At 39.5% G+C, this 13,362-nt stretch overlaps 3 protein-coding genes across 3 annotated transcripts; 1 reads left to right on the forward strand and 2 right to left on the reverse strand.

Annotated features, from left to right (window-relative positions):
• Positions 1 to 199: 199 nt before the first annotated feature.
• Positions 200 to 2,597, forward strand: si:dkey-29b11.3 (actin-binding Rho-activating protein-like). The gene is made up of 2 exons (XM_047599856.1): positions 200 to 367; positions 744 to 2,597. Exon 2 carries the CDS (start codon positions 752 to 754, stop codon positions 1,265 to 1,267), a length of 516 nt encoding a protein of 171 aa, XP_047455812.1. The 5' UTR covers positions 200 to 367; positions 744 to 751; the 3' UTR covers positions 1,268 to 2,597.
• A 756-nt stretch (positions 2,598 to 3,353) lies between these two features.
• On the reverse strand, positions 3,354 to 5,926 carry hint3 (histidine triad nucleotide binding protein 3). Its single transcript, XM_047599857.1, has 5 exons — positions 5,778 to 5,926; positions 5,354 to 5,471; positions 5,070 to 5,139; positions 4,737 to 4,863; positions 3,354 to 3,659 (listed from the first exon to the last, which is right to left on the reverse strand). The coding sequence occupies exons 1-5, from the start codon at positions 5,901 to 5,903 to the stop codon at positions 3,609 to 3,611; spliced, it is 492 nt and encodes a 163-aa protein (XP_047455813.1). The 5' UTR covers positions 5,904 to 5,926; the 3' UTR covers positions 3,354 to 3,608.
• Positions 5,927 to 9,037: 3,111 nt separating this feature from the next.
• On the reverse strand, positions 9,038 to 13,151 carry LOC125015683 (nuclear receptor coactivator 7). Its single transcript, XM_047597587.1, has 7 exons — positions 12,992 to 13,151; positions 12,050 to 12,242; positions 11,121 to 11,273; positions 10,846 to 10,998; positions 10,600 to 10,695; positions 10,379 to 10,452; positions 9,038 to 10,131 (listed from the first exon to the last, which is right to left on the reverse strand). Exons 1-7 carry the CDS (start codon positions 13,123 to 13,125, stop codon positions 9,993 to 9,995), a joined length of 942 nt encoding a protein of 313 aa, XP_047453543.1. The 5' UTR covers positions 13,126 to 13,151; the 3' UTR covers positions 9,038 to 9,992.
• Positions 13,152 to 13,362: the final 211 nt, after the last annotated feature.

Below are 13,362 nucleotides of genomic sequence, written 5' to 3' on the forward strand. Positions count from 1 at the left end.
ATTTCTGATATGTATGTCACCAGTGCTTTACCATTCTGTACATAGAGTACGTGTCTGGATAAACTCTACTTTTCAGACTCTAATCTGCTTTAGTTCAGGGACACCTTGTCATCCCCGCCCTCCCTGATCACTGATTGGCTGCGGGGGTTGTCTCCACCAGGCCACTGGCCGAGATAGACCTCCATCAGAGTGGTTTTGTCCGGTGACACACAGGCATCCGCACTCCTGCTACTGTCAGCAGCGCTCCACTGGATGTTAAACTGTAATAAAAACTCTAGTTAAGGTGTAACCAGGACTTATTTTTGCACTTTGGCCGCAATGAAGTATTTCTGCCGGTGAAGTAAGGATTGAGTCAAGGTGTCACACTGTAAGTTGGATCATGTTTGATAACTATTTGAGCCAAATCTCTGAAAGGTTGCATGAACTTTAAAGCTACTTTATACAGCGGGACGTTCAGGTTCTGACCATGGACTGATACTGGTACTGTAAAATAATATATTTTTTTGTTTCTTTAGTTTTAATGACTTTACGATATATTTTTGGAGTTACCTTACATTAATATGTATTTGTACAGCAGAAACAAAAAATACACAAAAAATAAAATTCAGCTTGAAACGCAAAAGATTATCTTAATGGTTTTAGGTAGCTGATTTTTAAATAAACCATGACTTTAAAACAGAAAAATATTACATCACTTTAAGTAGAATTTACTACTCCAAGCTTTGTAATCTTTTCCCGAACAGAGTGAGTGATGGGGACGAACAGCCAGAGCACCACCATCATGGAAACTGAGAATGACGTCCAAACCCCGGCTCAGTTTGTGGATGACACTGCAGCTTGCATTGTTTCTGTCAAAGGCTTAAAGGAGAACTGGCAGAAGTGGTCCAACGAGCACCAGGAGTACCAGAAGCACAATCCTTTCAGTCATGACACAAGGCCGGGCGGGGTGGTCCCCCAGAGGGGGCAGGATGATTATGGAAGACCCCTGCAGGGGTCCATGACAGAGCAGCGCGGGAAGGACGCCCACACACACATCAGCAGAGAGGTTCAGGAGCTGTGTGCGGTGATAAAGAACATCGGAGAGCCAAGAGGTTTAGATGGAGCCGTGGCTGTGGAGTTTGGGAAGCTGTTTGAGCACTATGTGACTATCTCTAATAAACTGGTGGGGATTCTTCTACGAGCGAGGAAACAGAGACTGGTTGACTTTCAGGGGGAGATGCTGTGGCAGGGAAAGGATGATCATGTAGTTATCACTTTAATACAGTAATGGGACCCTTTGGATTAATGTTGATGCCTTGATTCGTGTTGCATGCACGTGCACAGCTACTTCATGCACTGCATAGTGCCAGCATTGTTTGCTTTATGGAAAAACAGCCTCATAAAACTATATTAATAGTACTAAATACACATATAATATTACATTCATTACGCAGATGGTCTGGAAAGAATGTGTCATAATTCCTTAATGCAAATTAGTGCAACTTTTGCGCATACAAGTGCATCTACCTTTTACACTAATAGCTATACATGAAGGCCAGATACATGCAGGAGATGCCCAAAAGACTGTCACTGTCAAAGTTGGTGCCACTTAGCATCAAGAAGACATCAGCAGATTGTTGCCAGAGATTTCAAAGCAAAAGCGCCCAAACTGGACACACGTACCGTGTATGTTTAGAAAGAGTTCACCCTGATACTGCCTATTTTTGTAGCAGTGTTTAATTGGGTATCTTTGCTACTTCGAAAAATAGTGCACTGTTGTACTTTTACATAATTTAATCTAGATTTCATTGGCACTTGCTCTGCTCCTCCCCATATAAAATGCAGAGAGAAAAGTAACTTTTCACATATAAACTGGACAAAATCCTTTTACTGTATTTCCTTTGTCAGCATTTCACTGCGGTGAAAGTAGAGGAGTGAGTGGCTGAAACAAAGAGTGGTTTAAGGGGCTGAACCAAGGCCAAAGAGAACATGAGGCTGCCTGTGACAGACAATATGGTGCTATAGGATGAACCTGATCCGACGTGGCCTGGATGCTCCAGACCATGAATTCATTACAAGTGCGCTTTGTAATTAAGCAACGCAGTGTACCTGAAGCACACAGACAGACAGAGGAACCGTTAACTAACATGCTGGAAAAAAATGTAATGGAACTATAAATTTACTTGCAAACAAAATTAAGAAGGGATTTTTAACAGAGGTAATAACAAGTACTGCTGACATATAATAAAGAAAAGAAACCGTGTCCTTGTAGTTGTTGTGTTGCTGCTTGGGCTCTGAGAACTGTAAGCACTGACTGGTGTTGTTAAACTAGCAGAGAGAGTGTGTGTCTCACATCCAGGTATAACAAAGGCACTGACAAGCAGCAATATATTATTTATTCTAAATTAACATAATTATTTGTTGTACAACATACAGCGATTCAGATAAATTAATAATGCAGCACAGTATGGCAATATTTCGTATATATTATATATTTTAATTGACCTTTACACATGACATCAAATCAAACATGAGACAAACATCTCTGAGCCTGTTGGAGAAAATCAAGTGTACTATACTTTACCTTCAGTGTCAGGAGATTACTCAGTGGTTCCCACTTTAAAGGAGCCTTATTAATACTGAATGAAGAGGTTACTCAATGCTCTGACTGATATCATCTATGTTGCAAGAACATGATGTACACTAGTGAAATTGAATGCATTCTGATATAACAGTCCTGCCCTAAATCTTGAAGGTAATGGTGTTTATTATTTGTTTAAAATAACTGAGAGAGTAGTTGATTCAACCGTGTTTTCATACTGGAGACTGTGGTTTGCCGTCCTCTTGAATTGCATTGTGTTTCACTGTCATGCTTCTATTATTTTGACAGCTCCAATCTAGTCAATGGGCTAGGCCAAATAACAGAAACCAATTTAATTTGTTTTCATTTTAAAACAGTTTAACGGCACCGTGCTAGGTGGATTTATAGCAGGACTGTTGTATTAAAATGTACTTTTCTTTACTGGTGTAGCTAATGTAGTGGAACATAAGTGTATATTTCTGAGGTAAAATATCATGTCAATATATGAATAACAACTTTCCAAATTCCCACAAAGAGTTCTGAATACATCTTATTTGTTGCATGCATACAGCCAATGCTACAAAGCATGGAAGCACTCATGCATGACAGGAAATCCATCAATCAGCTTGTGAGCTGTATGGATGTTTCCGGCGCAGTGAACAGTGAACAGTGAACACGATACAAGTCAGCTCAGTAAATCTACTGTTTTACTCAATCCAAGTTTTCATTTTATAGAAGTTAAGAAAAAGGCAGACCTGATTCACGCTGTATGATTCATGGCTCATAAATTAAATATGTTTCTATAACGACAGATTTATTGAGATTCGGTTCACTTCAAAGTTAGAATGTTTCTTGAAGATTTGTTTCAAGCAGCAAGAGAAGATTTGGCTTAATTCAAGCTTTTACAAGGCCTCAAGTCCCAAACGGTTTCATATCAAAACTAAAAAAATCAAGTAGTATCTTGTTACAGGCATGTCAACATTTCATTATACTGTCATCAGTAGTGTACCATTCAACGTGACATCTCCAAGAAGTCTCCTCGTCACATTCAGGTAGTGGTCTCTTCTTTAGAGTTGAGAAGCTCTAACAGCTGGTCTGCCTGCAAAACATCAAGATGTGGACAATATAATACACTTGTATTAAACAAGTTTTTAAATTGTAATATTCCGTCTGTAGCACGGGCATATGCCTGACTTTCGCTTTTACATGCAAGCTGGAACGACCCCCATGGCTGTCATAAACTACTGTAAGAATGACAGAGACATTATGTGAACAGTCACTACAATCTGGAGTAGCGTTTAGAGGAGCAGCTACAGTAAAATCATTATTATTAAACCACGGCCCAGCAAGAAACATTTTATGAGAAATAAAACATTCCAATATTAGTTGACAAGTTGACTGTGACTCTATGCATGATTTTTCTTGCTTGGTAAATTTGGTAAATGAAACAGGGATCGATAATCAGTTGTCTTTAATAATCCTCAAACAGAAAACAACCAGAGTTTTTCTAGTCTGTGTCTGGAAAGAATACCAGACACATTTAAAACGTATATAACTTTCAATAACAATCTATGATACAACCGTAATATATAATAGAATTTACGCCTAGGTTGATGAAAGCCTGACAACAACCTCTAATCTGTTTGACTATTTAACAAACAAATGAATAAACAAAGCAAAGTTAATGGTAACGATTGAGAAATTCCTCAAAGCCACTAAAATTAAGGCTTTTCTGCAACATATGAAGCATTTATAGCTTGTATTTATTTTAAAGAAAAAAAAAAAAAACAAAAAAAAACGTAGCAGTCAAAAGTCTGCTGTCAATTTCAAATCCAACAGATCCAGTATATCTTTGCATCTTCTACTTCTCCTCATCTAGATGACTTTAGAGCATAACCATAATTTGATTCAGTCATGACATGGGCAGAGCAAAGACAATTTCATCCAGTGTAGCCCAGCCGCAGTACTGCTCGCTGATTAAATGAGTTGTAGCAAAAGTAAAGCCTGTAAACTGTTGGGCCGCTACATCTAGGGATATCCTGCACCAAAGGTACTTGTATGAACATTGTTGCTAGGCACTTTGAGCAGAAAGATACTAGCTCAACATTTATTTATTTTTTTATTTTACAAAAACCCCAATACAACATCACTTTTAGTACTGAAGCCTGGCCCTTACCGTGATAAACCAATAAGAGTTGAGTCTGTAGACGAGACGAGACATGAAGCTCATTTGACTAGCAGGTGCCAGCACATGAAGGTGCAGATGTGTGACAGAACAGAACGGCGGCCAATGGAAACCGAACCTGTAGTCAAAGAAAAGGCTGTTAGTGACTTGGCAACAGTATTAACTTCAGTCTTGCTGTGCAAGATATTCAAACCTTATTACAACAAAGAAATTTCCCAATTTAAACAATCAGACAACTACCAGTAAAGACTATGTAGTGACTCTGTAGAAATAAAGAGCAACTAATGGGATGCATAACGAGCTGTATCATTAATTGTAGCCCACCTGACATCACTGAGGTCTGTTACGTTGTTTTTCTGCAGGATCTCCTTCCCTGTCTCGACCATGCGGTTCACTAGATGTGATGAAAGAAACATACTGTAAGACCATTATAAACATTTGCTATTAGAAATTATCTTTGTTTTATTCAGATGCAGAATATTTAACCCCAATTTATTAGTGGTGCACTGTCACTGATGTTGCCTCAGATGAAATAAATCAAAGAAAGCAACATGCAGACCTTTTCAAAGTGTTAACCATTTCCATTAGTTTAACAGCCTGAACCTTACCCAAAGGAACATGCTGTTTGCTGAGTGATTTACAGTTTCCAACATGTTTGGTTGGGACAACCAGGTAGTGATGGGGAGCTCCAGGTTTGATATCTCTGAAACATGAGATCTCTTCATCCTGCAACAAAGATAAAGCAAAAATTCTTCAAAAAGAAAAAAATCAGGGTCAGGGTAAAACAAATATCCAACTGAATGTACAATTAGTCAGGGAAAAGAGACATATCCTACAACACAGAAGATCAGCACCAAATAAATATATGACAGTCATTATACTTTATATTATAGATTTGCATATTATTATTAAAACACATTAGCAACATTTCCACACCCAGTAATTGTTAGCAATCTAATCGTGTTTACAACAGAAACAGGTTGACGCTAACTAGCTCGGCGCTCGATATTATTTCATTATTCAGTGTCTCACACAGTGAAGGAGCTCGGTGCCCATCTCATTGTTTACAATCTTGCAGAAAATACATTTCTTGTCGTATCCTTCAGCTGGCTCGCTGTTGGTTTTAGGAGTATCAACCTCAGCCTGGACTGCGGCCATTTTTATAACATAATAAACTGTCAACTGTCAGACCTGAAAAATCGAGCCAAGCTATCATTGCGCTCACAAGGGGAAGCTAAAGGATCGTCGATCTGCAATGGAAGTAAGAGAGGTCAGTTGCCACCAGAGGGCGATGTGGTTTAACTTTATTAGACAGTGTATGGCACTTCGTGGCAAATTCATTTTAGCTTGGGGGCCAATGGGGGCCACATACAGCCCAATTTGATCTCAAGTGGCCGTAGCCAGTAAAATAATAGGATAATAATCTATAAGTAACAATAACTCCAGATTTTTTTTTACCATTTGTTTTAGTGCAAAGATGAAGTAAACTATGAGAATGTTTACATGTAATTAACTATCTTTCAAAAAATGAAATCGCTTAAGAAAAATAAGTGCAATTTGGGCATATTGCTGTCTGCAGTTTAGTCCCGGGTCTTGGTATTATGTTCTGTCCACTCCTCTGACTAAAACAGTGGACAAATTAGGGATATATATATATTCTATATAATTTTTGCACCACAAATTCATGCTGCAGGCCAGATCCGACCCTCTGGAAGGCCGCTTTTGGCTTGCAGGCCGTATGTTTGACATCGGTGGTCTGCGGGGTTTCGTATACACCAACTAGGTACAACATGTTTGGGGGTGGGACCTTAATGCAAATGAACATTTTGCTGTGTTGCACTCCCAAACTATTTTGGCTTTGTGGCAGTGTGCATTAACTTTATAGCTCATCTGTCGGTTCGACAAGGCCATCAGACCCAGAAGCTTTGGGCCTGTTTTTCCTTCCTTGGAGCACTTTTGATTGTTACTAACCGCTGCAGACCTGGAACATCCCACAAGAGCTGCAGTTTTGCAGAGTCAATCAGAGTCATTTATATCCTTCAACTTGGCAATTTCTGTATTTGTAGCAGATCAACTTTGAGAACAAAATGTAATTTGTAAGTAACTGTCTATTCGATTGCACCCCCTGACAGGTGCCTGGATAACAAGAGAATCAGTGTTAATAATTAAGAATCTTAGCATTCATAATGTTATGGTCAGCTGGCGTAATTCATTTTTCTTTACGAGAAGCACTATGACAAACAAGCCAATTCTGCCACTTGAAAAAAAAAAAATTTTAGACTTTTCTGCCTGTTTTCCTTCAGGCAGACTGACCTCAGCTGGAAATGAGCCACTTTTTGGTCAATGATTAACAAGACAAACAAGTATTTTTAAAGCAATAATTCTTACAGTGAACAAAAGAATAGCGAGTAAATGCATTTCATGCAACAAAAGCTGAACAAATATTTGTCTGAAAAATGCTTCCATGCATTAGTATCTCTGTCACTTGTTTGAAGGTACTTGTGTCAAACATTTAATTAAAACTTTGAAGAACACTGAACAGCAATGAAACGTCCTGTAGCTAGGTCGTCGCTCTTCATCTACCCAGTGCCAACAAGTTCACTGCTAATGCCAACATCTGATGTCTGCTCTTTCTCAACTATCTCCTGGTACTCATTAATGGAGTCCTTCATTCTGTCTTTTTCCACTCGTTGTACTGACCTCTTGTTGGACAGGCTTGTTCTCTGCTCTCTTATAATCTCTGTCTCTCTCTGTCTTTCTGCCTGTCCACCTGCCATATGGCCTGTAAGCCAGAATTTTAATTTCAACTTTATACGTTTGAGTGATTTGTGATCCTGACCCAGTTTATCTTCAACAGCAAATTGAAAAGAGTCTCGTCTCAACTATTTCATTTTTAATGGTCAGTCAAAACATTGTTTTGCTTTGTTCTTAAGCTTATTCATAATTATAGTAAATATAACTCATGTTAGTGACAAATATAAACTACTGTTACATGCCCACTAGAGTTATTTTCCTGTAAAAGACTCTACCACTCTAACCTTATCTGGCCCATTTAACCTCATGGCCTGATTGTATCCTGTGGGCTTGTGTCACTTACTATTATTAATCCGTGGTTCATGTAGTTCAGTGAATGCATCGGTTTCATTGTTGCATTCAAGGCCTGGCTGTTTTCTTCTCTGTGATTCAAAATGTTTTCAAAATGCTTCATTTTAATGAGGGCAAACGATTCTATGGATTGTATGTTTGCCTTACTGCAAACATAACCTATATTTAAAGCTTAAATTTTAACTGAGAGGTCAGAAAACAGTCAGTCTCGTGAAGATACTGTATGTTCCAAATAAAAAGGAAACACTCAGCGTTGATTTGGCAAATGTCAAGGGGAAGGGGACAAGCGAAGAGCAACAGCCATGAAGAGTTTTAGAATCTTAAATGAGCATAAATAATAAAGGATGAAAAATAGAAATGGAGAAAGTTAAAATACTTTTATATTATTGTTAGCCATATTATTGTTGGGCTTCACATGTTCCACAGTCATGTTTTTATTGTTGGTGATGGTACAATGAGCCCACAGGCCTGAAAAAAACATCTTCCTACCTTTGAGGGCACACACAGTACTACGTCACTCATTGTGGTGTCTCGTTCTATGGTGTTTTTGCAACTTCACTTTGAACCCCCTGATGTTTCCGTTGCTCTCATGCTGTCAGTCATTCTCAAACCTTCCTGTCGTCATAGATTTGAAGTGACACTTCTTTCTGTGGAGTCTTTGTCTCTTTTATTCAGGAGAAGTTACAGCTACACTAAGCCGGATGAAAACATAAAACACCAACTAATCTTCTTTTTCCCAATTTGTTTTGAACCTGTAGTGTGTTTTCATTTTGGTGGTTTGATGTTAAAAACTGAGAGTAGGTCAGTGAAATGTTTCGTTTCTATGTGTGGTAAGCTGTGACAAGCTTGTGACACTGCAAACTACTGTGTCATACTGATTAGCAAGTCGCTACTCAATGCCTGAGGCTCATCTGGTCTAACTCCAAAATTGCATAATTACAGTGTTTCCCTTTACTTTCACTTCTTCCCAGCTTTTCTTTTTTTTATGGGAATATTCAGTAGGAGTGCTTCAGAGCGTTAACTTTGTTTGCCTCTGTGACATGCAACATTACCATAAATACACTGCTTGAGGCTCGAGTCATCCGAATGTGACAGTTAGTATTTTTAGTGTCTTGTTTTGTTGCTTGCTATTTGCTATGGGTGGGGTGAATGTACTTGCTATACTAAATTATGACTGCGCCACTCGGTTTTGAACAGAAAAGACAAACTTTTAATGTTTTGTTCTTGTTTTTTCCAACAATGGCAGCGCCAGCGCCGCGTGGCAGAATCATATTTACACACAGTCAAAGATGGAAATTTGCTTTGGTTTCATATTTACATTTTCTTTAGAGATGTACTTAAATATGTAAATAAAAAAAAAACAAAAAAAACAAGAAAATATGATCCATTCCAACCAGATGGGCATGCGGCAAATAACAAAAGAAGTGCCCGGTACCCACTGAGGTTGCTTCCTCTGCAACCAGCACACTTCTCAGTATGTGTAACTAGTTGACTCACTGGTGAGGTCTACATCTGCTGGTGTGTTTCAATTGTTTTCAAATGTAGAACATCAAAATCAAACCTCATGTACAGTAAGAGTTCTGATGGGTGGTTTCGGGTCCCATCATATTACAGTGTTTTTTTACCGTGACATAAGTAATTTAACTTGAGAACACATTCACATACGGAGGCCTACTGTAAACACACAAAAGTCATACTCTTTATAAATATGCCTGTCTGTTGAACATAAGAAAACTATTTTTTCTTTATGTGCGCACACAGTTGTGTCACAGTCGTCGCAAACATTTCATTCTGCAGTGTGTGAACTTTGTATTCTAATGCTCTCCAGAATCAAAATAGGGCACGGAGGGCTTAAATCTTCAGTTGCCAGTAACTTACTGGGCTTAGAGCAGAGCTGCTGATGAACAGCCAGTAGTTTAAAGCAGCAGGACTTCGCCTTGCCACCGGTCCTTAGCAGAACCACTCCAACGGGCTTCACAATGTGCGTGAGGCAATCTGAGCCAAGTGCACGGGTGACAGCAACTGCTCAGTCGGGATATGTACAGTAGTGGCTACTACGACGCATATTCCTCTGACGTTTAGAAACATTTAGACAGAACAGCAGGTTCTACTGTTCTGTCTCATCTTTTCAGACGTTCACAGTCAGTACCGCACAGTCCAGACTTCGAGGTCTTGTACGATGAAGTCTTCGTGCGTGGACAGCGGCGCGTTGTGGAAGGTGGGACAGGAAAAGCTGGCACCATGGTACAGATCAGCATCCAGCCACAGGCCAAAGTTACCCCTGGAAATCGAGAAAAAATATGACGTAAGGAAGTGAAGTCAACGGTTAACTGTCACCACTCTTTATAGTATGTTTTAAAAGGTGCTAAAGTTTTAATCTAACAGATAGCCCTCAGGTAGCTACTATACTAATTACTTTATGGTTTTTATTTTTATGACTTTATGACACTGACACGCTGCTACGTTTTTACTTTGGGGAACACTTCTTTAGTGTACAATGAAATAAAATCAATAACCATATAACTTACCCTCCTCCACCAATCTGCAGAGAATCCAGGGTGCCGCTTGCAAAGTAGGAGTTTTCTCCGCTCCACCTGTATGCCTAGACGGAAGGAAAAAGCGAAATATAAGAATTTAACACAGCATATTTGTTATTATGTGTATGATAAATACGTCTTTACTAGTACATGCTGGTAGATTTCTTGTAACCAACACTGTAAAAAAAAGAATGATAATAAATAAAAAATACCTGGAAGTCAGGGTTGAAGCTGAACAGGAAGGTTTCTCCTGTGCCGTAGCAGTATTTACTGACTTTGAATGGATCAGAACAAAATGCCCCAAACATCTGAAAAATGAATGAATGAATGAATGAATGAATGAATGAATGAATGAATGAAAAGAGTTACATTGTTAATGAATGCATCGGTTTGACTTGATGTTCTAGGTTTATTAAAATGTTTATTAAAAGAAATAATAATTAGATTAGGATACATACCTTTTTGTGCATGTCTTTGATGACCAGCAGCACAGGGCTGTCCAGCTCAGCCATGTTCCTGTACAGGGTCTTCAGGCTGCTCCCGTGGATGGCCGTGCTGTAGACCAGTTGCCAGGGATAGCCCTGGGTTCTTGCGGGCATGTGAGCAGCAAGCTGTTCAAAAAAAAAAAAAAAAGGAGAAGTCAATTAAGCAATATCCTGATAGAAAACTTGGTCGTGGCTGATTCCATGCTGCACTTTGAGCTGGGGGCGAATTGCTGCTGAGTATAACTTACTTTCTCTAGATGGTGGTCATCAAGGAGCTGGCTTTGGTCACTCAGGACAGGGAGGACATCGTCAACCTCTTCCTGGTACTCCGGCTCCTCCGCCTCAGAGTCCTCTGAACTACACAGGCTCAGGCGGCGCTTGGAGTCCTTCACTGTGATGATCTGCAGGCAGATACAAGATCAACAATACTGTCAAACATGTCCATACCAGACCACAGCGTCTTGCAGATGACTGACTCATTTACAGACAGTGTATATACAGGACAATGCTGGTTTACCACATATAAGTACAAGCACGTTCATAACCAGACTGCTGTATGCAAGCCAATGCAGGAAGCATAGACAAATATTGACTAAACAAACATTTCGACTCTCAAAGTTTTGTCTCTTATACCTCGCAAAAGCAGCACAACTTCCAAGTATAGTAATCTCACCTCAACATATGGCTCCACACAGCGACTGGCAAAATAAAGCACTTTAATATTTTCTGGTAGCAGCTTCATAGTTACTGATTTCTCTGTCGTTCTCTGTTGCACCCTGACACACCACATTTCTGTTAACCAAACAACCATTCATCCGCCCTTTTATACTCTCCGCTTACTTTCACTCTCTGCTTGAAATGTCGTTGGTTGGAAACTTGAGCACACGAGTGCTCATTGGTCGGATATGGAGCAGAACAGTTTCTTTTCTCACTAAACAGGAAAATGGTTTGAGGCATGCACAGAGTGAGGGAGAAGGACGTCCATATATGGATGTTGGGATTTCCCACAATCACAGGGATAACTGCCAAACTCTGTAGTTACTGTAAATTGCTCAGGGAGGACTTTTTATTGTCAAATGTTTAAATATTTCTTGATATATGTCTTGACCTAATTAACCCTTAAGAGATCAGTCATTTACACACACTTTTTTTTTTTTTTTTTTTGTGCAAAACTTACCTCCCAGTTTTTAGCAGAGGGGTTTACGGGATTGTGGAGCAGTTTGTTGATCACAGCCACATCCTTCTCCACTACCAGATAGCGCTTCTGATGTTTCTCTCTAATCAGGTAGTGGGGCTTGCATGGCTTCTTTTTGTCTTTGGTGTAGATTTCTGGTGACCACTGCACAAAGAATGTGTAGAGGTGGTCAACCCTGCAGAAAAAGGGAGAAAATGCACTTTTAATATACACGAATACATGAATTCAAGTGACTGTAGATGCATATGCATTTAAACAAATCGCATTTACTGTAATACAAAAATGCATTTTCAGTAACTGTTTCAGTAACATTACTGCAAATGCAGGCCTCAAAGATGTAGTGGCATCAAAAAATAAACTAAAGTGAATCCTCATATCTTATATTAAACATATTTTTTAAGACGTATACTACTCTGAGTGAGAATAAATTGACCGTTGAACAAATTCCTCTGTGATCCGTTGAGACGTGTCTAGACATGAGCACGAAGGATGGTGAAGCATGCTCTTGATATTTTAAGCATAAGCTCATGATAGGCCAGCATTATATGAGAGCTAGTCACTCCTAGTTGGAGGAGTAGGAACAGTAGAAGTAGCTGCTACTTGTTGCAGTTTTTCACACACACCCAAAAAAAAAAAAAAACACTTCTGCTTAACAAAATGCTGAAATCAAGCTTCTCTTTCTCTCTTTTCATGTAAGAGAGGAAGATGTCTTATGTCTAACAGTTAACGCAGAAATGACTCCTTCTGGCTGCCTTTTTTTTCATGTGACCCCAAGAAATTTTGTCATGTTCCCTGATAGAATTCGGTAAATGCATGTTCCTTTCTTGCTTAGAATAGCTGAAATAAACACACCAAAATGCTGTCTGATTCAACTCCAGATAACGTTACACAGAACCCGGCATCACACTCAGTTGTTTCACTTACTCTCCAACGCTGTAGGCAACTCCCATGGCTGAGTGAAGGTGAAGGTGCTGAGGGTGAACTGTAAGGAGAAGGTGAGTGTAGATGGTTTGGCGGCTCACTGCAGAAGAAGCATTTCCACACCGAGTCTCTGCCATCCCTGCATTTTATAGGAGCGGATCAATGGCTGAGATAAGCCCCTTTGACCATTAACCCTTCCTTTCTCACTTGATAGCTTTACACGGCCTGCACGTATTCGTGCAAGGATTTCACAACGGTGCTTGAAAGCCAAGACTGGTGACATATTAACTTGACCTGCTCAGGGTCCCTGTCCTTAAGTTTGACTGGAGTTCAGGTAGTTACTGTGTCAAAGTGGTGACTCAGTGACAGAAAGA

The sequence above is a fragment of the Mugil cephalus genome, chromosome 11, assembly GCF_022458985.1.
Source record: "Mugil cephalus isolate CIBA_MC_2020 chromosome 11, CIBA_Mcephalus_1.1, whole genome shotgun sequence".
Taxonomy (NCBI): Eukaryota; Metazoa; Chordata; class Actinopteri; order Mugiliformes; family Mugilidae; genus Mugil; species Mugil cephalus.